The sequence below is a fragment of the Phyllostomus hastatus genome, unplaced genomic scaffold (assembly GCF_019186645.2).
Source record: "Phyllostomus hastatus isolate PE091 unplaced genomic scaffold, TTU_PhHast_1.1 phas_contig_137, whole genome shotgun sequence".
NCBI classification, from domain to species: domain Eukaryota; kingdom Metazoa; phylum Chordata; class Mammalia; order Chiroptera; family Phyllostomidae; genus Phyllostomus; species Phyllostomus hastatus.
Window position 1 is genome coordinate 14,741,487 of NW_025333583.1, and position 21,885 is coordinate 14,763,371.

Sequence of the window (21,885 nt, forward strand, 5' to 3'; positions counted from 1 at the left end):
CAAGGGACAGCACACTTAAAACTACATTTCACTTTAAAGGCTATATACAACAACAAAATCAAAACACAGAAGAAAACCTTATGAGAAACTGATACTGTAGATATTTTTAAGTAGGCAATTTTTAAGTTCTGAATCCTATGTTCATTTTTTCTAATCTTTAGTGATCCCAATAATTCAAAAATATTGTGATGTTACTTTCAATCTGGTAAGGGCTCTTATATACTATTGATTATAATATCATTATATTCTATGAATACCAATAATAATGGGGAAAATAACCTAAAATAGCATAAGTTAATTATAATTTTGAGCTTTAACAAATCACATTTTGTATGTCAGTGATTCTTAATTGAAAATGCTGTGACTCTTTCTCTCTGCCCCTGATGTGGTAACAATGCAAAACAAATAGAAACCACCTAATCACAGTAGTTAAGTCATGTCTACTAGTGAGTAAAAGCGTCCATTTACATTCCAAAAAGCATATTTCTACAAATCCAGTAGGTTTCACCTGGTCAGAATGAACTAAAGGGCAAAGTCCACATTGTGGAACATTGCCTTTGTTATTTCTGATAAATAAAGTTATTTCTAATTTTAAATCTATTTAATGTATTCTTCCCCAAAAAGTTAGAGGACACAGTCAGTAGCAAAATCCTGGGTTTTCCAATGAATATAGGCTTGATATGTATCCAGAATTTAAATCCAACAGATATAAAAAAAATACTGTATGAGGTATCTGTAAAAAACATTGAATAAGCATTCTTTGATGTTTTAAAATGTTATTTCCCAAATAAGCATATTTGTTCTATATTTTAAAACCTCTCCATCTCCTTTGTTTAAAGCAAGCCATGTTTCCAGAGTAGTTTTTCATGCATCACACATATTATCCCAAGCAATAAATATATAACATTCAAGTATATAATCTACTTTGACTTCTAAAAACTATTACTTAAAATCTTACTAAAATATATTATGTAACTGAAGCCTATCCACTAACTGCTGCATAGATTTTTTCTTGCTACATATAACTTATATAGGAATATTTTTCAACCAATTTTTTTTTAGTTCTTGAGTGAGAAACTGTATACCTTTTCTAGAAGGGGGGAAATGAGAGGCCAGAGAATGTGGAAAAATTCTAGACTTAAATTCCTAGTGACACATCACATCAGATCTATGTTAATTTGAGGATGACTACCTACATGGAAATCAAAACTCTCTATGGTTGAGGGTTTGTTTACAGGAAGACATATAAATGCACATTAATAACCTTGACAGCAAAAATTCTCATGTACTTCACACTGATGACTACATAGGTACTCAAGGACAAGTTGAGCAGCTCACTCTTTACGCTCTCCAGAGAGAAGCATGGTCAATTAAATCATTCCGTTGGCTAAGAGTGTGCAGGAGGGTAGGATATGAGGCAGTACATGCAATGTCCACATGGCCATGTTGACACTGATGTGCTGGCCATTATATTACCATTATATTTACTAACTGTCCATTTCAACCTTGATAGGCAAATGCCATGGGCCAAATCTAGACTCTCATTTTCCAGCTATGCTAAGAAAAAATGCTGAGGAAAAACATCAGTCAGATGAAACAATAAAAATATAAAGAGATTTTTTAGCACAATGCCGAGCAGGTCATAAATGCTTCAGAAATCCAAATGCTAGAGGACAAGGAAGAAGGAGAAGAGCAGTCACAGAGAGGAGAGTGAGGAAGAGGAAGAAGAGGAACAGCAGAAGTTGAGCAGAACAACACTGACAAGTCACCTAAATTCATCCCCAGCACCTTAGCTCTCCCCAGGCTCTTCCCTCTCCTCTGTAGTATCCCTGTCTTCCCACCTGGAGGAGCTGAGGGCCACCTTATTATGACTCCCTGCAATTCACAAGTGATCTTTTAGAGAGAATGTACATCAGGCATTTATTCTGCTGTAGGAGGCGTGCCCACCACCCTATGGTCCCCAGGATATAACACCACGCATTTCACCTCCAAGGGCACGTGCAGAGGCCCAGTGCTCCCACAAAGGCATCTTGCAGGGGTGTCCAACCCATAGCCTGCGGGCTACATGTGGCCCAGGATGGCTGTGAATGCGGCCCAACACTTAAAAAATTTACTTAAAACATTATGAGATTTTTTTACTTTCATTAGTGTTTGTGTATTTAATGTGTGGCCTGAGACAACTCTTCTTCTTCCAGTGTGGCCCAGAGATGCCAAAAGTTTGGACACACTTACCAGGTGTGAATGAGCAAGTGAAAAAATTCTGGGGGGTCAGCTGGTAATAATCTAGGTTCTGTAATTACAGCTCAGGGCACCTATTCAGCCTAACTTTAATTTCTATTGTACATTTCAGAAGTTTTTGACTCACAGCTGCATTAACATAGAAGACTAGGTATTTGCATTTTATTTAAAGGAAGGAATATACGCATATGTGTGTATGCATGTGTATATACAGTCTTTTTTAATAAACATAGCAAATTGTAAAAAGAAAATCCTTACCCTAGCCCCTGTACCCTTGAAACTTCTGTTTACGTCTTTGAAAGGTGACCACGGGGGCTGTCTCCCCTCCAGGCCCCCGTGTTTTCCCCACAAGAGCTCTAGAGAAGGGCACGCCGCTTACAATGCTTCTGCTGCAAATGGGGTCAACAATTCAGGCAGGAAAACACACAGCTCACAACTTGACAGCCAAGGAGGGACTGATCTCCAGCTGTCTGATTTAAAAGTCATCTCTCTTAAAAGAAGCTTTTGAAAAGGCTCAGTGACTAGAACCAAAAGCAGGAGCCCTGGGCTAGATTTCTCGCTTTCCCCTGACCGATGTGACATGACGCAGGACTCACATCTCAGTGTGACTCTGTTTGACCATCCACAGAAATAGGTAGTGATTATTTTCTTCCTATATTATAACAGAAATGCACTTAGAGGTCCCCAGAGAAATAAAGACCTCAGTATTTTACATACCGTAAGTATAGAGTTTCTGCCTGAATCTTCTCTGCTGGTTAATTCAGAGCCTTCGCTGAAACTATAAATATTTATGCATATATCTCAGTAAAACTTTTCTAAAATTTACAATCTTGAAAACTTAGATAATTTTTAAATCAGAATTTTACAAATTTTGGTTGTTTTCAACAGGCAATAGGGATTTTATGTCCAGGTAAGCACGATAATGCTTACACTATATATAATTCCTATTTGACAACATAAAACAATTAAATAAATCCCCTTTTATTAGAAAAAGTTTATTCAGGGCTTTCCTAGCTAATTAATAGATATGTAGTGACTTGAAAAATGAAAAAAAACTAGAGATGTTAAATTAAATGTCTTCTAACATGGAGTGAGAAGACATTTATACATATATCTTGGACTGTATATTTTTAATTAATAAATCTGTGGGTCCCTTTAAGCAACCAGATATTTTAATGCATTTCTTCTTCTTCCAGGTCCCTTCTTTGGCCTGACAAAAAATTCTGATTTTCACTTTATACCAGGAATAATTCTTCATTTATTTAACAGGAATGTTATCATACAAATATCATTAAATGCTTACTCTATGCAAGGCCAATTTCCAAGACAATATATGGTAAATAAAGAATGGGAAGCCAATCTTATCTCTTTAAGAACTCACACTACACTTTAGAATGATGAACTCTACTTTGCATATGCACAAATCAGCAAAAGCTGTTAAGAAAAACTTATAATAATAGCATATTGGAATTTGTCCTAATGGAGTTTACAATTTAATTGCAGGCTGTTGCTAGCATACTTGTAATAATTACAGAACAATGAAGTGAAACTGTGTGGCTCTAACTATATACATTGTGCAAATAGGTAGATAATATCCACCTTAATTCTGTTCATAGATTTCATTTCTTTATAGAAAGATTCTCATTTTTATGAAACAGAGCAGAAACATATCAAAGTATGAACAAATGCAATATGTCACTTTCTAAGCAGAATTATTCTTTATTGCACATCTGGTCCTTACAGTCCAGCTACTACTCCTGCCTCCCTATCATCAAATTGCAAGGTCTTGCTCAACTCTTTTCTTAAACCATGCAATATTGTTGAAAGTGTCATCTTATTTTATTTGTTTTGCTTTAAATTCCCTCTGCCCTTGGCTTCCATGACATTGGGATATATTGAAGGAAAAACACTGTCCTTGGATTCCAAAAGTCCTGAAAACTCAAATCCTGGCTTAAACATACACTACCTTTGAAATCTTGAAAAGCTTACTTAAACATTCTGAGCCATCATTTCATCCATAAAATATGGGGTAGGGATGCATACCTTCTAGGCACTCTTAAATTGAGACATGTAAAAAAAAAAAACCATATGCAAAGATCTTAGAGCTTTTGTTTTTAACCTCCTATAAGCTATAATGGTTTTGTGTTTTTTGCCTCTCATTGGTTCATTGAAAGTATGCTGTCATATATATAACCATATACATACACTTAATCTTCAAAAATAGATTACAAACCCATTGAAGGCAGATTAATGTCTACCAATTATTCATCAACAAATAACAGTGGACCTAGTACCATGTCTAGTACATAGTAGGTACTGAATAAATACTAATGACTGAATAGAGGAAGAAATAACATTTGGTCTAATAACAACTCCTTAAAAGAGAAATGCCATCAGGTAAATACATAACCCATCAGGCTGAGATCAGAGATATTGATATAGGAATAATCTATTCTTGACTATTAATAGACACATACATGAAAATTATGAGTATATATTATTTTAAATCAGCTTAAACTTTTTGGAATTACAGAACATATAAGAATCAGTATGAAGAAAACATACAAGATTCATTTTATGAATGATCTGAAAATGACCCCAAAAACATTTTACGTAAAACATTCATCTTGCCCATACCAGAATCAAGTACACTCTCACACTTTCAAAATGCATAATTATTTTTCAAAACAATGAAAACACTCTTTGAATAATAAATTCAGTGAGGGTTCTCTAGATATTAAATATTTGGTATAAAATTAACTATATCTGATTCAATGAATTATTACTTAAAAACTAATGGAGGTCTATCAAATCTACAACATCACCTACAATATCCTATCATGTTGCATGGAATGTAAAAACAAATTTAAAATAAACTGTATTTTTGGGGTTAGTTCATAGAGACATGGAAATTCCCATAGTAATATTCTTCTTTTATAGAGAGAAAATTACCTTTTTAATATAATTTTTAATCTTTTTTTATTGTTGTTCAAACATAGTTGTTTCCACTTTCCCAGCACCATGTTCCCCTACCTCACCCACTCCCACCTAGAAAATGACCTTTTTATGTGAGCCCCAAGATTTAGTACTCTGAATGAGATTCTTAAGTAGTGGTTTAGTGTATGAGGACTAAAACCATAGAATGATAATATGTAGTAACTGATAAAATTGTTGTCCTTTAGATTTAATTACTTCATATACATCACATATTTATCTTGCTGCATGGCTGACTGGTAAAATAAAACAGGAGCATTTCTTGTTTTCACTAGGATGAAACTGACACTTCAAAATATAGCCTGAGTTAGTAGTGAGGTCAAAGGGCATAACCCATATTCTGCAACTCAAATCTATAGGTTCCACTGAAGTGTCCAAACATCTCCATTCCCATTCTACATTTAAAATAATAAATACCCACAAATTTAGTATATATTTGAATGTCCACAGACTGGAGTAGGGAAAACAATAACATATCATAGCAAAGTATCATAAAAATTATAACATGTAATTATATGTTACATATAAGATACATGTATGTCTTTCCCTAAATTTCTTCTGTATTTAATACATTTTAAAGCTAAAGTTGTTAATTGTTAATGTTTTCCTACCAGAAAATATAAATTATCATTAGAAAGAAGTACTGGCTCTTCTCCGTCTTACATCCAAGTTTTAACATCTTCTAGGTGACATTTTTCCCCCCGAAATTTCAATCAAATATAAGCACAAAATGTTCTTGTCTGGTTTTGTCATGCTTCGTGAGCAAGTTAAATAAAAAGTCAATAGAAACTAACATGTATAAGAGAGGACATTCAAAAGGAGTGTTCCAGCTAAGGTGACATCTGCATTATTACATTTGCCAGAAGTCTGTGGCTGCAGGGAAATGGCCAACTTAACTGAGCTCAATTTAGCACTTGAATGCCCAAGTGGAACTCACCGGGCTGGCCCCAGACCGTTTCCCTGAGCCACAGGCACACCTATGATTTCTCAGCACTTGCCAGTGGATGTAGTTTATCACACTGAACATAGTGGTGGTAGTTGTATGGAAATTAGGCCCTCCAAAAGTACACTTCCTCGTTTTTACTACTTACATTGAATATATCAGCAAGTAACAATGAAGGGGGAACAAATATTAATATTATCAGAATTAAAATAATGAAAAAAACGTGAAATCTATACACTACTGTAGTAAAAGCAAGTTTTGGATAATATGCACAATTACCCATAGTAAATAAAGTTAATGTCAAAAATTAACAGAGAAATAGGTTCACATCTCAGCTTCCTGTAATTACATTAGATGAACTGTACACGATGATCATCTCCCTTATTTTTGAACACCTAAAATGGATAAAAACAGACTTTAAAAAAAATAGTCATCGACAGTGTTGCTAACAAAAATAGCAGCATTTTACAAAAAAAAAATAGAGAGAACAAAATGGACCATTCCAGGAAAATTGCCCAAACGGAAGGAGATGCAAAGGAAGAAGCAACCGTCACAAATGACGGGAACCTTCCATTCAGTAATTTAACACAGTGCCCCAGAAGCAGAGCCCGGCTGCCTTCTTCAGCAAATCACGTACAGAATTCAAAGCTTCATTCAACTTAGTTTTGTCCAGTAAAAAACCAAAATTATACAATTTAAGCAAGTATAATAATGTCCTTGAGTTAGATATGGCAGTCAAAAATAGTTAAATAACTCAAAATAAGGAAATAAAAAAATGAAAAAAGTCGCAGCAGAAGATAAGCAGATGCTCAAAGCTGGCAATTGACACTCTCACATGTTTTGCTTGCCTGCTCATGTGTGTGGGTGTTTGAGTATTGTGACTGCTTTTCCATCTAAAACTGCTAATTCTACCTCACGTAAATAAATATGTTGGGGGTATAATGTTTGGAAATAGTTCTTGCTCACAAAAAGCCTGATTACAGTTGACTTCCTTTCTCATTTAGAGCAAAAGGGATTCAGCTGTGCTTGTCATTAATAACTAACACAGGTGAAACATCATAAATGGGTTCTATGGTGAGAGGACTATCATCCCTTTATCTACCACTCTTACTATACTAAAAGTGTCTATTATACATAATCTCATTTCCTGCAGATGTTATAATTTGCCTCCCCACACACTTAAACATATATGTGTGTTCATATACATATGTGTGTGTGATATACATATATGCATATGTCTGTGTACACATGCACATGTATGCATATATACAGGCATATATCACATAGGGATTAAACACTGAATATCCTAGGCTCTGCAGTCCTGCTCACGTTTGATCTCAGTTCTGTCATTTATTAGCCTGTGATATCAAAGAAGTTGCTAAATGTCTTGGTGCCTTAGTTTAATACCTATAAAATCAGGATAATTGCTACCTTCCTTAGGTAGTCAAAAACATTAAGTAAAATAATGTGCTTAAAACGGAGCTTCATATGTAGTCCATAAATTTGGTGATTAGTATTTTATACTTGGAAGGCACTCAAAATTGTTTGATTGAATCAAAATTCATGTCTCTGTGTTAACAGATAGAGTTCTAAATACATTATTTTGTTACTTTAGGGAATCAGCTATATCAGGAGAACCTGCTTGATGAAGACATTTGACACATTTATTTATCTGACTCATGGTACTTGCAATTCTGCCCTCCAGGCCCGATTTATATGCAATGACCAAAGTTGAATCTGTCCATGTACTAATGGAGGAAAGGACTATAGGTAAAATTTTTGTAGTTTTTAATAGATGAAAATAAGCATATTTCTGTCCAGTGAGTGTTGATTAAAAAGGCTACATGAGAGGAGTATTTATGTGTGGAAGAGTTGGTGCCCTCAGGGTAAGTATGGTGACAATAGTCATACTAAAGTTTGGCTAGCTCAGTAATGAAGGCCAATGGATAAGGCTTATGCAAATGCAGCTCCATTAAACATTCTGACAGACTTAACTTCTCTGAAACTGCTTGCAAAGTGATCTGGTAACACGAAGTTAATAGATCAAACATCTAAATCCCAGGGCACATACCAAGAGGCAATGGAATCCTACATGATAAAACCCACATCACGCTGAATAAAGAGAAAATTTTCAAAACCTAAAGAAATCCACTGTAAAAGAGATTATCACTCCAAGTCGATTAGTGCTACTACACCACTTTATAACTTTGGGGAACTGCCTGAAACAGTCAACTTTCCTAGCATGCCCTTGAGCAGCTGTAAAAAAATTTAAGAGGAAAGGAGAAAGTCAGTAAACTCAACCGGGAACAGAGTTGTTTGCCAAAGCTGTCTGAACACTGCTTATCACTATGATGGTAAGAATGGACATAGCTCTAGAAGTCTCTCCAAGCTGAGATGCTGAGTGGATAATTCCCTTTTTTTAAAAAAAAATTAAAAATCTTTTAATATTCAACATTGAAATAGCAACCTGATTTTAAAATGGAACAAAGACTGTAATAGACACCAAAGTAGATATACAGATGGCAAATAATCATATGAAAAGATGTTCCAAATGTCAATAGGGAAATGCAAATTAAAACAATGGACAACACACTTATTTGGACGGTTGAAATTCAGAACACTGAAAATACCAAATGCTGAAGATTTGGAGCAAGAGGAACTCTTATGAATTCCTGGTAGAAATGCAAAATGGTAACCACTTTTAACATGCTTTATTTCACTTAGCATAATGCCCTCCAGGTCCACCTGTGCTGTCGCGAAGGGTAAGATTTCCTTCTTTTTTATGGTTAAGTAGTATTTGAGTGGGTGATTCTTAACACCCACTGTTTTGTTTCATCATCCTGAAGAAGGCTGGGGTTTCATCCTTCATCCTCAGCATAATACATGTTGACTTTCACCCTTCAAGGCAAGGGGTTTCTTATTGTAATTTCCACTTTCTCAAATACATGGAAAACTCATCTGTTATTACTCTGACACTGACCTTATTACAACCAGTTTTGTTTTCTTCATTCCAGTCGGTGGACATAACAATACATACTAAAGATGTGGGTATATTCAACTTGGCAGTCAAGTTCTAGGCTTCCTTTCAGATGACTGTATGTAAATATAAGCATAGACTAGCCATGAGTTTGAGTAATATTCTCATCCACTCTCTAGTGAATATGTTTATTAAATATCAGAAGAATTTTAGCATGATTAACAGCTGTAGAGTGGGAATTTTGTTTATTAGCATAATGGAGTGTTATTGATCTTTTGAAGAGGATAGGATTATTATCACTAGCTTCTTTGTCTTCTTTTAAAAAAGTGATTTTGGTATTAAAATAAGTGATGATGTATCATAAAAAACATTAAGAAGTGTTGTATTAAAAAATATATAAGCAGCCCTGGCTGGCATAGCTCAGTGGATTGAGCGCGGGCTGCGAACCAAAGTGTCTCAGGTTCGATTCCCAGTCAGGGTACATGCCTGGGTTGCAGGCCATGACCCCCAGCAACCACACATTGATGTTTCTCTCTCTCTCTCTTTCTCCCTCCCTTCCCTCTCTGAAAATAAATAAATAAATAAATATCTAAAATATATATATATATATAAGCAAATGTAAATTGTGATGCTAAAAATGAGCTTTTAAATGTATATGTCTAAAAATCTCAAAATAGTCTTTGTAAGTCACATTTTTTCCTTCTCAGGGGAAAAATGGAAAGCTTTCTTGGGCACTCATTATGTGTCAGGTTTCCTTCACACCTACATCATTTAAGCTCCACCAACTACAACACAGACATCAGCAGAAAGAACATGAGGCCAGACCAGTAAGGGAGGCACTGTGCCCGTGACTCCACAGTGGGCGAGACTGCACACCAGTCCGTCTGACCGGCTCCATAGCCGGTGCGCCTTCCAGTGCACAAGGAGGAACCAAGTGAAACTCAATGCACGTCTAGCACTCCATACTCTATCCTCTCTTTAAGTTTCTTGTTTTCTCCCCCAGCGATTCCCAATGCCTATTCTCCCAGGATCCTGTAAGGAAAGTGCAAAAGGACCTGGCATATTGGTTCCAGAGATATTTTGAAGCAATAGGATTTGGGTGTTCTTTCAAATCATACCAAATAAACAGCTACCTCCTGGGCCTATACCTAGAGCCAGCCTTCCCAACCCTGAAGCAGCTGAGATCATGAAACAAAGGGAACCACAAATAAGTGCAAATGAAAAAGAGCAAGTAGGACAAGGGATCAGCTTTTCTCCAAACTGGCAATAATCATCCACATGACGCCCACTGTTAATAGAGAGTGACTGTTACCATTGGGGCCACTATATATGCCTTCATGACTGAGTCTCTCTGGATATTTAGAAACTGAGAAAAAAGCAGAAAATGCCATAATCCATAAAGGCAGAAGACGGTGATGGTGAAGATAATCAAAACAGAGCAAGGATGCTCAGGTCCTACACACGCGCCATCAGCTGCAATTGCTCTAAACTTCAGGACCCTACATGCCATTGCATGACTGAGACAGGTGGCTTCGGTGGCCATCGACTTCCAATGCATTTCTCTAACCCCTCTAAATAACAACCAGTATCGAATTGCTATGTGTGCATCTGTGACACGCCAGAAGAATTCAATTAAACAGTGAAGTTTCACTCAGATAAGAATGAATCCAGGGTTTAAGTTTACTCATGCCATGAATCATCTGCTGAGATCATTGTTAAGCATAATTTTTTAGACTCTTTTAAATTATTAAAAAGCACTATATAAAAGCGTCTAATGTAGATAATTAGGAATAGAAAATATCTCTATTTGCAAATATAGCTATGCAAAAAAAAGAAGACAGAAAATGTCAAGTTATCAGCAAATAAATACAACAGATATTATAAGTGACTTGCAACAGTGACTTGTTCTAATCTTCCCAGGACCTTAGTCACTATCAATCTGCGCTTATTTTTGTTAGCTAGAAGCTCAACCTGCCTTCTGGTTGTAACAAAAACTACTCAATTAAAACATCGAATTTGTCTAAATATCAGGAGGTTTATCAAGTGGAAATTTAAATCACAATTACATCTGCTATTTTTCACCCCAGGCCTTTTCCACCGCTACAATGGGAGTACTGTAAGTTTCTAGCGCCCTCATGTGGTTTAACTGCAGCAGTTTCATAGGCATTTGAAATCCGTTGTCTGAAACTGAACCCAGTGGAACACGCTATAATTCAATATGGAAGTTCGGCTGGCCCCATAAACCACGAAAGGAGACCTCAAGTCAGCAGAATCCCAAGACAAATGTATGGGCTCCATTCTGAACTTGTTTGCTACCCACTGTTCATTTTATGTGATCACTAGAGAAAGAATGACTTACAAGCAAGATCAGAATTGCTAGTTTTCAAAACCAAGCATTTGTTGTGGACAATTGTTGAATAGATGAAAAAGAACTTCATTTTGCTCAAAAAGAATAGCAAGTGTTTTTAGTGCCCAGCTTGTATGCATCTTATTTAAGTAAACACAGCAACTCCAGTACATGTTATAGTTGCTAAATCGGTGAGAATTCAAGGTTTTGAGCTCTTCCACTGTCCTCAACCACAACTTTTACTGACTAATTTTTCTATATTTTCCCATATCATTTAAGAACAATTTTCCACACACAGGCAAAAAAAAAGTCCTTCTCTAAACATATTCTTACACTTGTAGGTGAGGCTTCTTTCCAATAGTATTTCAGATCTCTGTTAAGGGGGAGACGCTGAAGAACAATATACTGTGTTCCTTAAATTGGTAATAAGTACTCCTCTTATCCAAAATACATTTTTAAGACTTATCTGTGATTTTGTAAACCTGAGGTGCCCCAACAAATGGTCTTTCCACAAAAAATAAAAAGTAGATTTTAAAGCACTGACATAATTGGAATATTCAGAACATGAAATTTTAGAAATAAGTGGCCATGAAGGAGGTGAAAATGTAAATCAGTAAGAGGTAAAGAGTCTGTTAACAGAGACATGAATGTGGCTTAGGCTGAACTAGAAATCCCAATGTTAAAAATACCAGTAAAATGCAAGACAAATACATTTGCTTTTCAATATACAGCAATGTGTTGTTTGATATTAAAAGAGAAAAATAGTTTTTAGAATTCAGAAAATGTATAGGAAACAGGAATGTTACTCTTTTGATTATTCAAATTTAACCCTAGGTATCATTTAGTACTTAAATAGCACATGCTATCATAAAGGTACATTGATTCTCATACATCCAGAAGACCTAATAAGAGCATCATCATGTTCGATGGCAAGGACGGGGTAGAAGATAGCCCAATATGAATACATACCTTCCAGTAGGTAAACATCTAAAAAACCACCATATCTTCTGAGTAAGGCTACTGTTTTCCAACCTTAGCACTCTTTACATTATTGAAGCATAATTCTGGCCAAATGCTTAAGGGTGAGAAGAGACTATCCAAAAGTTGCACAGGAGGTATCTGGAGCCACCCAGAGCCATGCTGCCTTACCTATTGAGCCCCTTTAGTGTCTTTTCCATGTTTAGAATGTCACGCATTTTATACAAAAACCACTTGTCGATGGATGTGAGCTTCGCAACCTCATCAAGGGACATGTTGTCTTCCAAAGCCTGCCAAAAGGAGAAGAGATATATTTTTCGGCAAACATGTTATAAATGTCTTATTTGGTTGAAAACATGGAGCAGCCATCCTGCCCCTTGTTGTTCAGAGAGCCTGAGGCTATAGACTGAGACATGAAACATGAAACTGATATCATATCATTGATGTTGCTCCCAAAAAACCTACAAATACTGCCACCTCTTTCCATAGCGACATACAAAGGAGATGCTCTGAGTTCATCAGAGTGGTGTGTGTTTCGAAAAACCTCCCTAATAGGCTCAGCCTCCTGCTCTTAATATGACTATGTTACCAACTGTATCCTAAAATTGGGACATGTCTTTGAAATTAAATGGAATCTCTTGAAACTACAGTTAAGCCAAATTGGTAAGAAAATCTAGAATCATTTGACTTGCATTTGGATAATTATCCTTTAGCAAACCACATATTTTTATCACTTCATTCCACATGCATGCAAAGTAGTCAGTGAGAATTCATAGGTCTAATTTGGCTTGGTGTTATTTCTATAGGATATACCCTCACAGAAGACTTCAAAAATTATTTTGAATCAGTTACTTTGACTTTTGCACTAAAGCAGGCATTTCACACAATCCTAATATATGCCAAAACAGAGTAGTAATAACTTCAGTTCTGATAGGCAACTCAGCCTTTTTCTGCAGTTAGTTTGACAATTTCTCAAGAGTAAAATTACAACTATGGGTCATTAGGCTAAGGAGAAAAGCCAAATGTATAAAGGCAACTCTCAAAACCAAAACTTTCATATTCAAAAGATGTCTACTTTTATATAGAAATAATCAGATAATATTTCAAAACAACATATTATAAAATGGCACATTATATTTCTAGATCCCATTAATGTGTGTGTGTGTGTGTGTGTGTGTGTGTGTGTGTGTGTGTGTAACTAGCAACTCTGTTGTTATATTTCAACCTAGGGGGCTTAATTTTCTTAAAATTTGTGCTTATTTCTGATATCAGTGAGACCATAAATACAAGTGTTGAGAGACAGCATAGTTTATAATTCTATTGACTGGAATAGATGACATCTAATGGGAATACTCAAAGGCATGTTCATTTCATAAGTATAATTCTCCCTGTAATTACAGCCAGATTCCCAAGGACTTAATATTCTGTCCTATTTTCCAAGTGATTAAAGCACAATTAGCTGTTGGCTATCAACACTGGGAGGGGGATAGAACCTGAAGATAGCATGTTTTTGACAGACCGGAGGAAGTTCGCACACAATCACACAACAGTGATCACTGTGCGATTGATTCAGGGACCTAAAATCCTGCAGTCTTGTCACTGTGAGGAAGGACAAACATTGTCACATCTGCAGTCTTGAAGGGAAAGCCAGATCCCGCCCGTCCTGGGGCTTCATCTTCAAGCACTGCAGCTTTGCCATTCGCACGGCTATAACGAAGTTCATAATGACCCCAAGCAAGTTTGAGGTGACTCTAATGTTCCCCAAATCAAAAACAATGCCCTGTGTTCTCCCCAAATCAAAAGAGGTGATGATCCAGTCATCCTGAAATAAGACTGCTGCCAAAGTCAGACCTCAGAGCAAGCTGGCCTTCTCTAAGAATCATGAAAGCGAACGAAGATTTACACGCTCCCTTCATTCTTTTTCCCCTTCAGCTCTCCACAGTTCTTAGACTCTTTGTCAAAATCACCAAGTTCTCAGTTGCTGTGGAAATGAACAGTAATGATGACCTCTAACAAACAGAAATCAGTTCCTTCTCCCGGCACTCTGGCAGACAATAACTTACACCTCAGACCCTGCACTTCTTGCTCAAACACAGGGCACTCTGTGTAAGAAAGAATCTCTGCACATTTCCCCTGAATTTTCATCTTTTATAAGTCTGTTAGAAAAGAATCAGAGGTTTGCTTGAGTTTGACTGCCTGGCTGGGAACTTGGAAGTATTTCCTTTTTTCATCTACTTTAAATTGGCAGAAGCATGATAACTAGACTTAAGAAAAAATCCACTACTGCTCTCTATCTGAAAAAAATTATATGTATCTAGATATATAAGTACACATATGAACATAGTAGACTGCTTTTTTAAAAAAAAAAGAATGAAATGAAAACAATAAAGAAGGTGAGATGGCTTTCTGAATTAGCCTCTCATTATTACTATCACCCCCACCACCTGGGAAAAATGTTAATTCTCTATTACCTTGAAATTCAACATTGAGGAGTGTTCATCAAAAGATACTACTATCTCCCAGATTTCAATGGGAACTAAATATTCTGCATGTAAGAACTATAAAGATGAGAAGAATATATAGTACATGCAATAAAGGAAACATTCCCTCCCTCTTTGCAGGATTGTCAATATACAGACAGAAAAGTCATAGTGAGTTCCGAATCACTAATCGCATTTTGACGTTGCAACAACAACAAATTACAGAGGGAGATAGCTCTTGTAAAGACAAAATTTCTGCTTTCCTCAACTCATCCTGCATGTACACATGCACACAGGAGACGGTCAGCAGGGCTTTGCAGCCCCAGCGTCATTGGACACTGTTGGAAGATTAATGCCTAAGCTGCCTTAAATGTCAGAAAACCACGCAGAGATTTCTGACCAGACAGACCCCAGCTGCCCAAGTCACCTTTTATAAGATCAGATAAGCGGAAACTTCAAAACTCTAAGCCTAGTAAACATGAAAGGAGATTAATATGGCACTTAATTTGCATAAAAGGGAACGAGGGAGTGGAAGTGAGAAATGTGTGGCTCTTTTTGTTCTAAAAGTAAGACCAATAAAATAATTACATAGAAAAAAGCCTACAATTATGGAAGTTCTTTATAGGCTCTTGTTGTAGTTTAAACACAGAAAAAGAAGTAGATAAAGAGTATTCTAGAGTCTTAGGTAACCTGTACTAAATGATACTATTTATACACTTTCTTTTCTAAAATATAGTTTTACATATTTCCAAGAAGCAAGTAGTGAGAGTGATAGGAAATGACAAGTCAGTACTATCAAATCTACTTAAGAGTATTGATACTACATACACTAAAAGGAAGGAACATTTTTTCTCTGTGATCATCCCTTAAAACTATAATGCATCCTTAAACCTAGACTTAAAGTCTAATAAAAAAGGGTAATTTTTCATTAATTACTATAGAATAATCTGTTAAAATCCATAAATATCCCCAATCTAATGCTACTAAGATCATTAAAAATGTTCCCCAAATCCCTGAATTCAAGATCACTTTGTGATTCAGTTTTACTTCAATGTTCAGGCTATCTACATTCTGAACAAAAGAGTGGCTCTGGGCCCTTTGTCACGTATTACCTTGGCAATGGCGTAGATGCGGGTGCTGGAGGGGTCAGACAGCTCTCTTCTGAGGTCTAGGTTTGATGGCCAGTCTTTGTTCATAGGGAGTTGGGAAGTGAAGCCATTGATGGAGGGGTGGCACATCCGTAAAGCCTTCTGGAAACTCTCCTCAAAGGTACGGCCAATGGCCATGACCTGTGATACACATTTGATAGATCATATTTAAAGAAGGGGCTTATGTGTTTCTAATCCATAACAGAACTAGAAAGAGAATGCTTTCCAGAAAAGACCTAAGAGTAAAACATACATCAGAAGAACATTACTCAAATGTAGGTGTTATTTTTCTTCTTCTCTCCTTTTTGCTGAGGGTTTGATATAAAGTCTTCAACACTAAGCCAGTCATTTACCTCTTACAGAATTTAACTGTCTTTGCTGGGACTGATGAGGAAATCACCTACACCTCCTCCAGACCATAGCATTTACAATAACATATCTGTGGCTGGAGCAACATAAACCCTTTCCTAATAAGATCTTGCTTTTGTGCAGATGTGTTTTAGAATAGAAAGCAAATGAAGAGAAATCAGGCCCATATTAACATGCAAAAAAGACCTATTTATAAACAGGTATCAGTCAGTACCCAAGACAGGCCGGCTTTCTTTATAGCAAAGCATTAATATTAATAGAACCTTGAGAATCATAACAAATACTGATAAATTTAGATTTTGAGAGTAGGTGGAGACTAAATTCTCCATGACAAATTCAATGTGTCTTCCCATGATCTTTCTAGCTCATTGTACATTAATCAATTAGGAAGACCATGTGGTGATTTAGTTTGGACAAGTTACAAGTCAGAACTAAACTTAGATTGACTTTGAAGTCTACTCAGTTATTTTCAGTGGATAAACACTGTCTTTGAATCTTTCCACAGAATAATAGATTGCTATGCATTTTAGGTTGCCAATTTAAAATAATAACAGTCATAATGCTGCCATCAGTAAACTTCCATGGTTCCTCAAATAGGCCCGAATTCCCATGAATGTCATTTTAGTAAATCTTCATATCAGTTGTGTAACGACATACAAATACCAAGATCACAATAGCCAAACAGATAACCTTGCCTCACTGCTCCAAATTTAATTAGAAATAAGGGAGGATTCTTAAGAGCAAGAATAAATAAAATCTTACTCTAATTCAGATATGCAGTTTGCAAGACATAGTGGTATTTGAAGAGTTAGACCATAATGTTCATAGGTTTGCTCGCCTAGGCATGGGAGAGACTGCCAGATGTAAGATGTTTTATGGTATATCAAATTAAGGAAATATGTTTGAAATATTTAATAAGATTTGTAAATATTACATATTTAAAAGTTATCCCTATAAAGTAACTAGTTCTCTACTCACCATAATTTTTATTATTATTTAAGTATACTATACATAATGGTATATGGAATAAATGCAATAAAAGGAAGCAAACTTTCCTATATATTAATACAGGAATATATAACAGTATTTACTCAAAATTTGTGCTCTTTAATACTTTGTATTATAAAAGTTGACATTATTTAAGTGAAAATGTCACCATTTTTCCAGTGGAATATTGGCCTTCCCTTACCATATTCTATTACCTTCTTATAGCACCTGTATATGCATACTGTATTTTAACATTTACACAGTTTAATTCATGTTATTTCTGATTCATTTTACATATTCTGAAGTTAGCAACCATAAATAATGTGTCACAATTACCATCTTACTCACTGTTTTATCCTCCTACTACCTGCATGCAGTAACAATTCAGGAAATGTTTGCTCACCTGAGTTGAACTAAATGAACTAAACGTTAAAGTTAACTGACAGCAAAAAATCCCTCGGGTGATAAACTCCAAATGAAGCCATTACAAAATTATCTCACATTCTCTCTCCTATAAATTATACTGTAAACATTATGAAAAGGGACACTGCACACAAAATGTAACCTAACTAACAGGGTTTTGGGGTTTTTTTGGCAAAAACACTACCAATGAAACTTTTCATGACATTTGAGTTCTAATTCTACAGTGTACCTTGAAGCATAATAGAAAAAATAAGATTTAAAACAACGATGAAAGAAGAAAAAGTACTACTTTTCTTTTACAGCCAAGAAGATATTTTCATTTAGAAGGTCAAATTGTTCCTTGTCAGTTATTACTTTAAAACCTTCCATTAATATCTAGGAAACTAAGGAAACCAAAACAGTAATAGTTCTGCCTTTCACATGTAAATATGATTGATTAGTAAAATGTTGGGCTTTTTTTCCCTTTTCCCCTGCACTGCTGATGAATTTAAACGTTCTTTCCTGTGACCAGTGGCATGCATTTCTAAAATGATTCATCTGAGTTTAGGGCTATAATCTGTGTCATGGCAAAAATGAAAGCCAATAAGAATAGCAGGTCACATGTAGTTTTTTTGCTCTGTAATCTAACTGGCTGAGATACCTAAACATAGACTAAGAGGTCCTACATTGACCTTTTCAATGAGAGAGACAAGATAAAGTAAAACAGGCAGATAGATAGAGATATATTTTGAGATTTGTACATACTGCAGGTATTCAAAAATTCTACCCATGAACAATGACAATAATACTGATGCAGTACATTTATTAGAAGTGTGGTATGAATCTACCTTTAAAGTTATTGCTAAACATTTATATGTATTAGTCCTAAACCTTATAAGAGCCCCACACAGTAATATTATCATCTCCACTTTTCAGAGGGAGAGGCTGAGGATCCAGTGTTCTTCATGAGTGGCTCGAGCGAGTAAGAGGCAACACCAAGAGTAAACCCCAAGTTCACCTTGTTGTAAGGCTAATATTCTCTCTACTCTGCCAACCCTCCTGGATGCAAAAAGAAATAAAGCTCTTGGTGAGAGTGGCAAGAGGGTGAATCTCCGACGTAGGGATCTGAATTCCTTTGTTTTCTCCTGCACATGGAGCACTGCTTATTTGAAGATGGAATAATCAAAAACTAACTTTAATTTAAAATTTAAAATAGAACATTATGTAAAATCGCAAGGTGCTGAAAGCTTGCAAGACTTCAGTATAATAAAAGGGGCCTTAATATTCCACTGTGCTCTTCACAATTTAGAATTTTAGAACTAGAAGGGCCATGAGAGATTTTCCAGTCCAGCTGCTTTCTTTTGTAGACGTGATGTGGAATGGGAGGTGCACAGAGACTATAACCACAATTTACATGGACTGAAGTTGAATTCTTATCCACAGTTCAGTGGTCTTTTTGGTACATCATGCTATATTTTATATAGTATTACTTCCTTGATTAGGTTATAAAATATATTAAAATTCAGTTATGTAAATATAGGCATGTGTTTTTATATATTTGTATATATTATATACCTACATATATGGCTTCTCCTTTTGAATGCTCTTAGAATACTAGAATGCTCGGATGTTCTTAGAATCCATTAAATGGGCATGTAAACAATGTCTTATGTTAACAGTCTAATAGGAAGATAGTGAAACACTAGACATGAAATGAAATTCCTATATACCTTCAACTAATAACATAGTAAGTATCAAGGCAACCTTAAGGCTTTCAACAATATTAAAAATTAGAAATAATTGAGAACAGGATGAAATAAAGAAATTAACCAAGGACTCACCTCTCCTACACTCTTCATAGAGCTACCAATCCTGCTAGATGTTCCATGGAAACGATCAAGATCCCAGCGAGGAATCTTAGTAACCATGTAATCCAGGCTAGGTTCAAAGCAGGCTGAAGTCTTGCCTGATACAACATTCTTGATTTCTGGAAGTGGGATTCCTAGGGCAATCTTTGCAGCAATGAATGCCAATGGGTAGCTATAAAGGAAGAGACAAATTTACTTTTTTCTTTCCACAATAAGTATTAAAAGCAGCCCAAAACATAAATTGGTCTTTCTTAGAAATTCTGAGTGTCGCAGGTTCAATTCCCAGTCAGGATACATGCCCGGGTTGCAGGCCATGACCCCCAGCAACTGCACATTGATGTTTCTCTCTCTCTCTCTCTCCCTCCCTTCCCTCTCTAAAAATAAATAAATAAAATTTTAAAAATTTTTTTAAAAAAGAAATTCTGGTATTATTCCACAACAGGATATAAAACACACATAATTCTCCATTCTGAGTAGAAATATCCAATGACCACATCTAAAATAATGTGAATCATGATCAAGTATAGAGGCACAGATCTAAAAGAATTCATTTTCTGTGTCTGACACCCAGTGCTACGGCTCTCAACCTTCATTTCTGCAATCCAAAATCAGTAGCTTCTTTGATAAATAAAGTACTCAGTTGTAAAACCTCCAAAATATATGCATGCCTGGGAAGACAGTGGAGTTAGCTGAGACCGTGGGGTATATAATAGTCAGAAAATGTAAGCATTGCAAGTTTGGGTCCTTGCTCTATCTCTACATTAGCTTTGAATTTTGGGTTTCCTAGAAACCTGTCACTCTGAAAACTGGACGATCCTCCCCTGGAATGTCAGTTTTGGTAATAGTGTTTGAGAAAATAATTCATAGACCTATAGGATCACATACGAGTCCTTTAATGTAACTCCCCCATCTAGCAGGTGAGGAGACTGACAGAGACACTAAGTGATACCGCCAAAGTCTCACAGTGAGTAGAAGAACCAGGAGGAGAACTTGGGTTTCCTGGCTCTCACCTAGGGCAACATGCCAGTACGGGCTGCCTTCCGCCAGCCCATACATACAACACTGTGCAGCTACATAAAAAAATCTTTAGCGGTAAACGTTTTGTTCATTTAAATGCCATATCATTTAAATGCCAGATGTTAAATATACTAATAGGGAAAAAGGTATCAATTAATCTTCCCTCCAACTATGTTTGCCAACAGTTGTTAAATGGATAGCAAATTTATTTTATTTGGTGGCAGCATTTACCTATAGAAAAACCCTATATTGTTTGTTCTTGTGGAGTTTGCTAAACAAAAATAATGTATATTGAGTGTTGGAGTCAAATGAACTATGTTATTTGTCTACTATTTGCTACACCTGAAAAAGCCAATTGAGAACTAAAATTAAGGATTGATTTGTGCTTTTTTACAACATCTGCAAAGTGTAATTAAGAAGCAGATTTTTCTTAGCCTGTGTTGACCACCCAGATTTTGATTAGTTTATGATTAGCCAGCAAACAAAGCCAGCTAGCAATACTATTTGCCACAATCTGGCAGCGAGCTCATTAATAACCATGTCCTTAGGGTGCTAAATGAGCTGGAGCCAGCATACGGAAATGGGGACTAGAGTTTGTAAATGTAGCACAGTCTTCACTAGCTGTCAGTTTTCCAGTTCTCTCTGTGAAGAATCCACAAACCCATGGTCAAGCATCCTCGTCTTACCCAGTGGCCTTTGAGGCCAGGGCAGAGCTTCGGGACAGTCTGGCATTCACTTCAATGATGCAGTATTCCATTGAGGTAGGATGAAGGGCAAACTGAATGTTGCATTCACCCACAATGCCCAAATGGCGAACGACATTGATTGAAGTACGTCTCAACATCTGAAACTCCGCATTGGAGAGTGTCTGGGCAGGGGCCACAACAACTGAATCACCTGTACATCCAAGCAGCACTCATTAATTTATTTGCAGGATACAAGACACAGGACAGTCCAAGGGGTCGATGGGAAAAGCATTATTTTATGGTGATACATATAAAGTGCATCTGGTATTATTTCCTCTGATTCTTGTTTTATCTGCCTTATTCTGACACATTTCCAGACACCCTTCTAACCTTTTCCAAGCTCATCTAGCTGTCAAAGCTTTAGTCATCTTAAACATAAACATTAACTCCT

General features: G+C 36.2%; 1 protein-coding gene across 1 annotated transcript in view; it reads right to left on the bottom strand.

Moving 5' to 3' along the window:
- The window catches only part of CPS1 (carbamoyl-phosphate synthase 1), a 115,383-nt gene that overhangs the window by 44,308 nt on the left and 49,190 nt on the right, over positions 1–21,885 (bottom strand). The window contains exons 18-21 of the mRNA XM_045852873.1: positions 21,435–21,645; positions 19,705–19,903; positions 16,070–16,246; positions 12,649–12,767 (exon numbers count right to left, since the gene is read on the bottom strand). Coding sequence (XP_045708829.1) covers positions 12,649–12,767; positions 16,070–16,246; positions 19,705–19,903; positions 21,435–21,645 — 706 coding nt within the window. The remainder of the gene's footprint in view (positions 1–12,648; positions 12,768–16,069; positions 16,247–19,704; positions 19,904–21,434; positions 21,646–21,885) is intronic.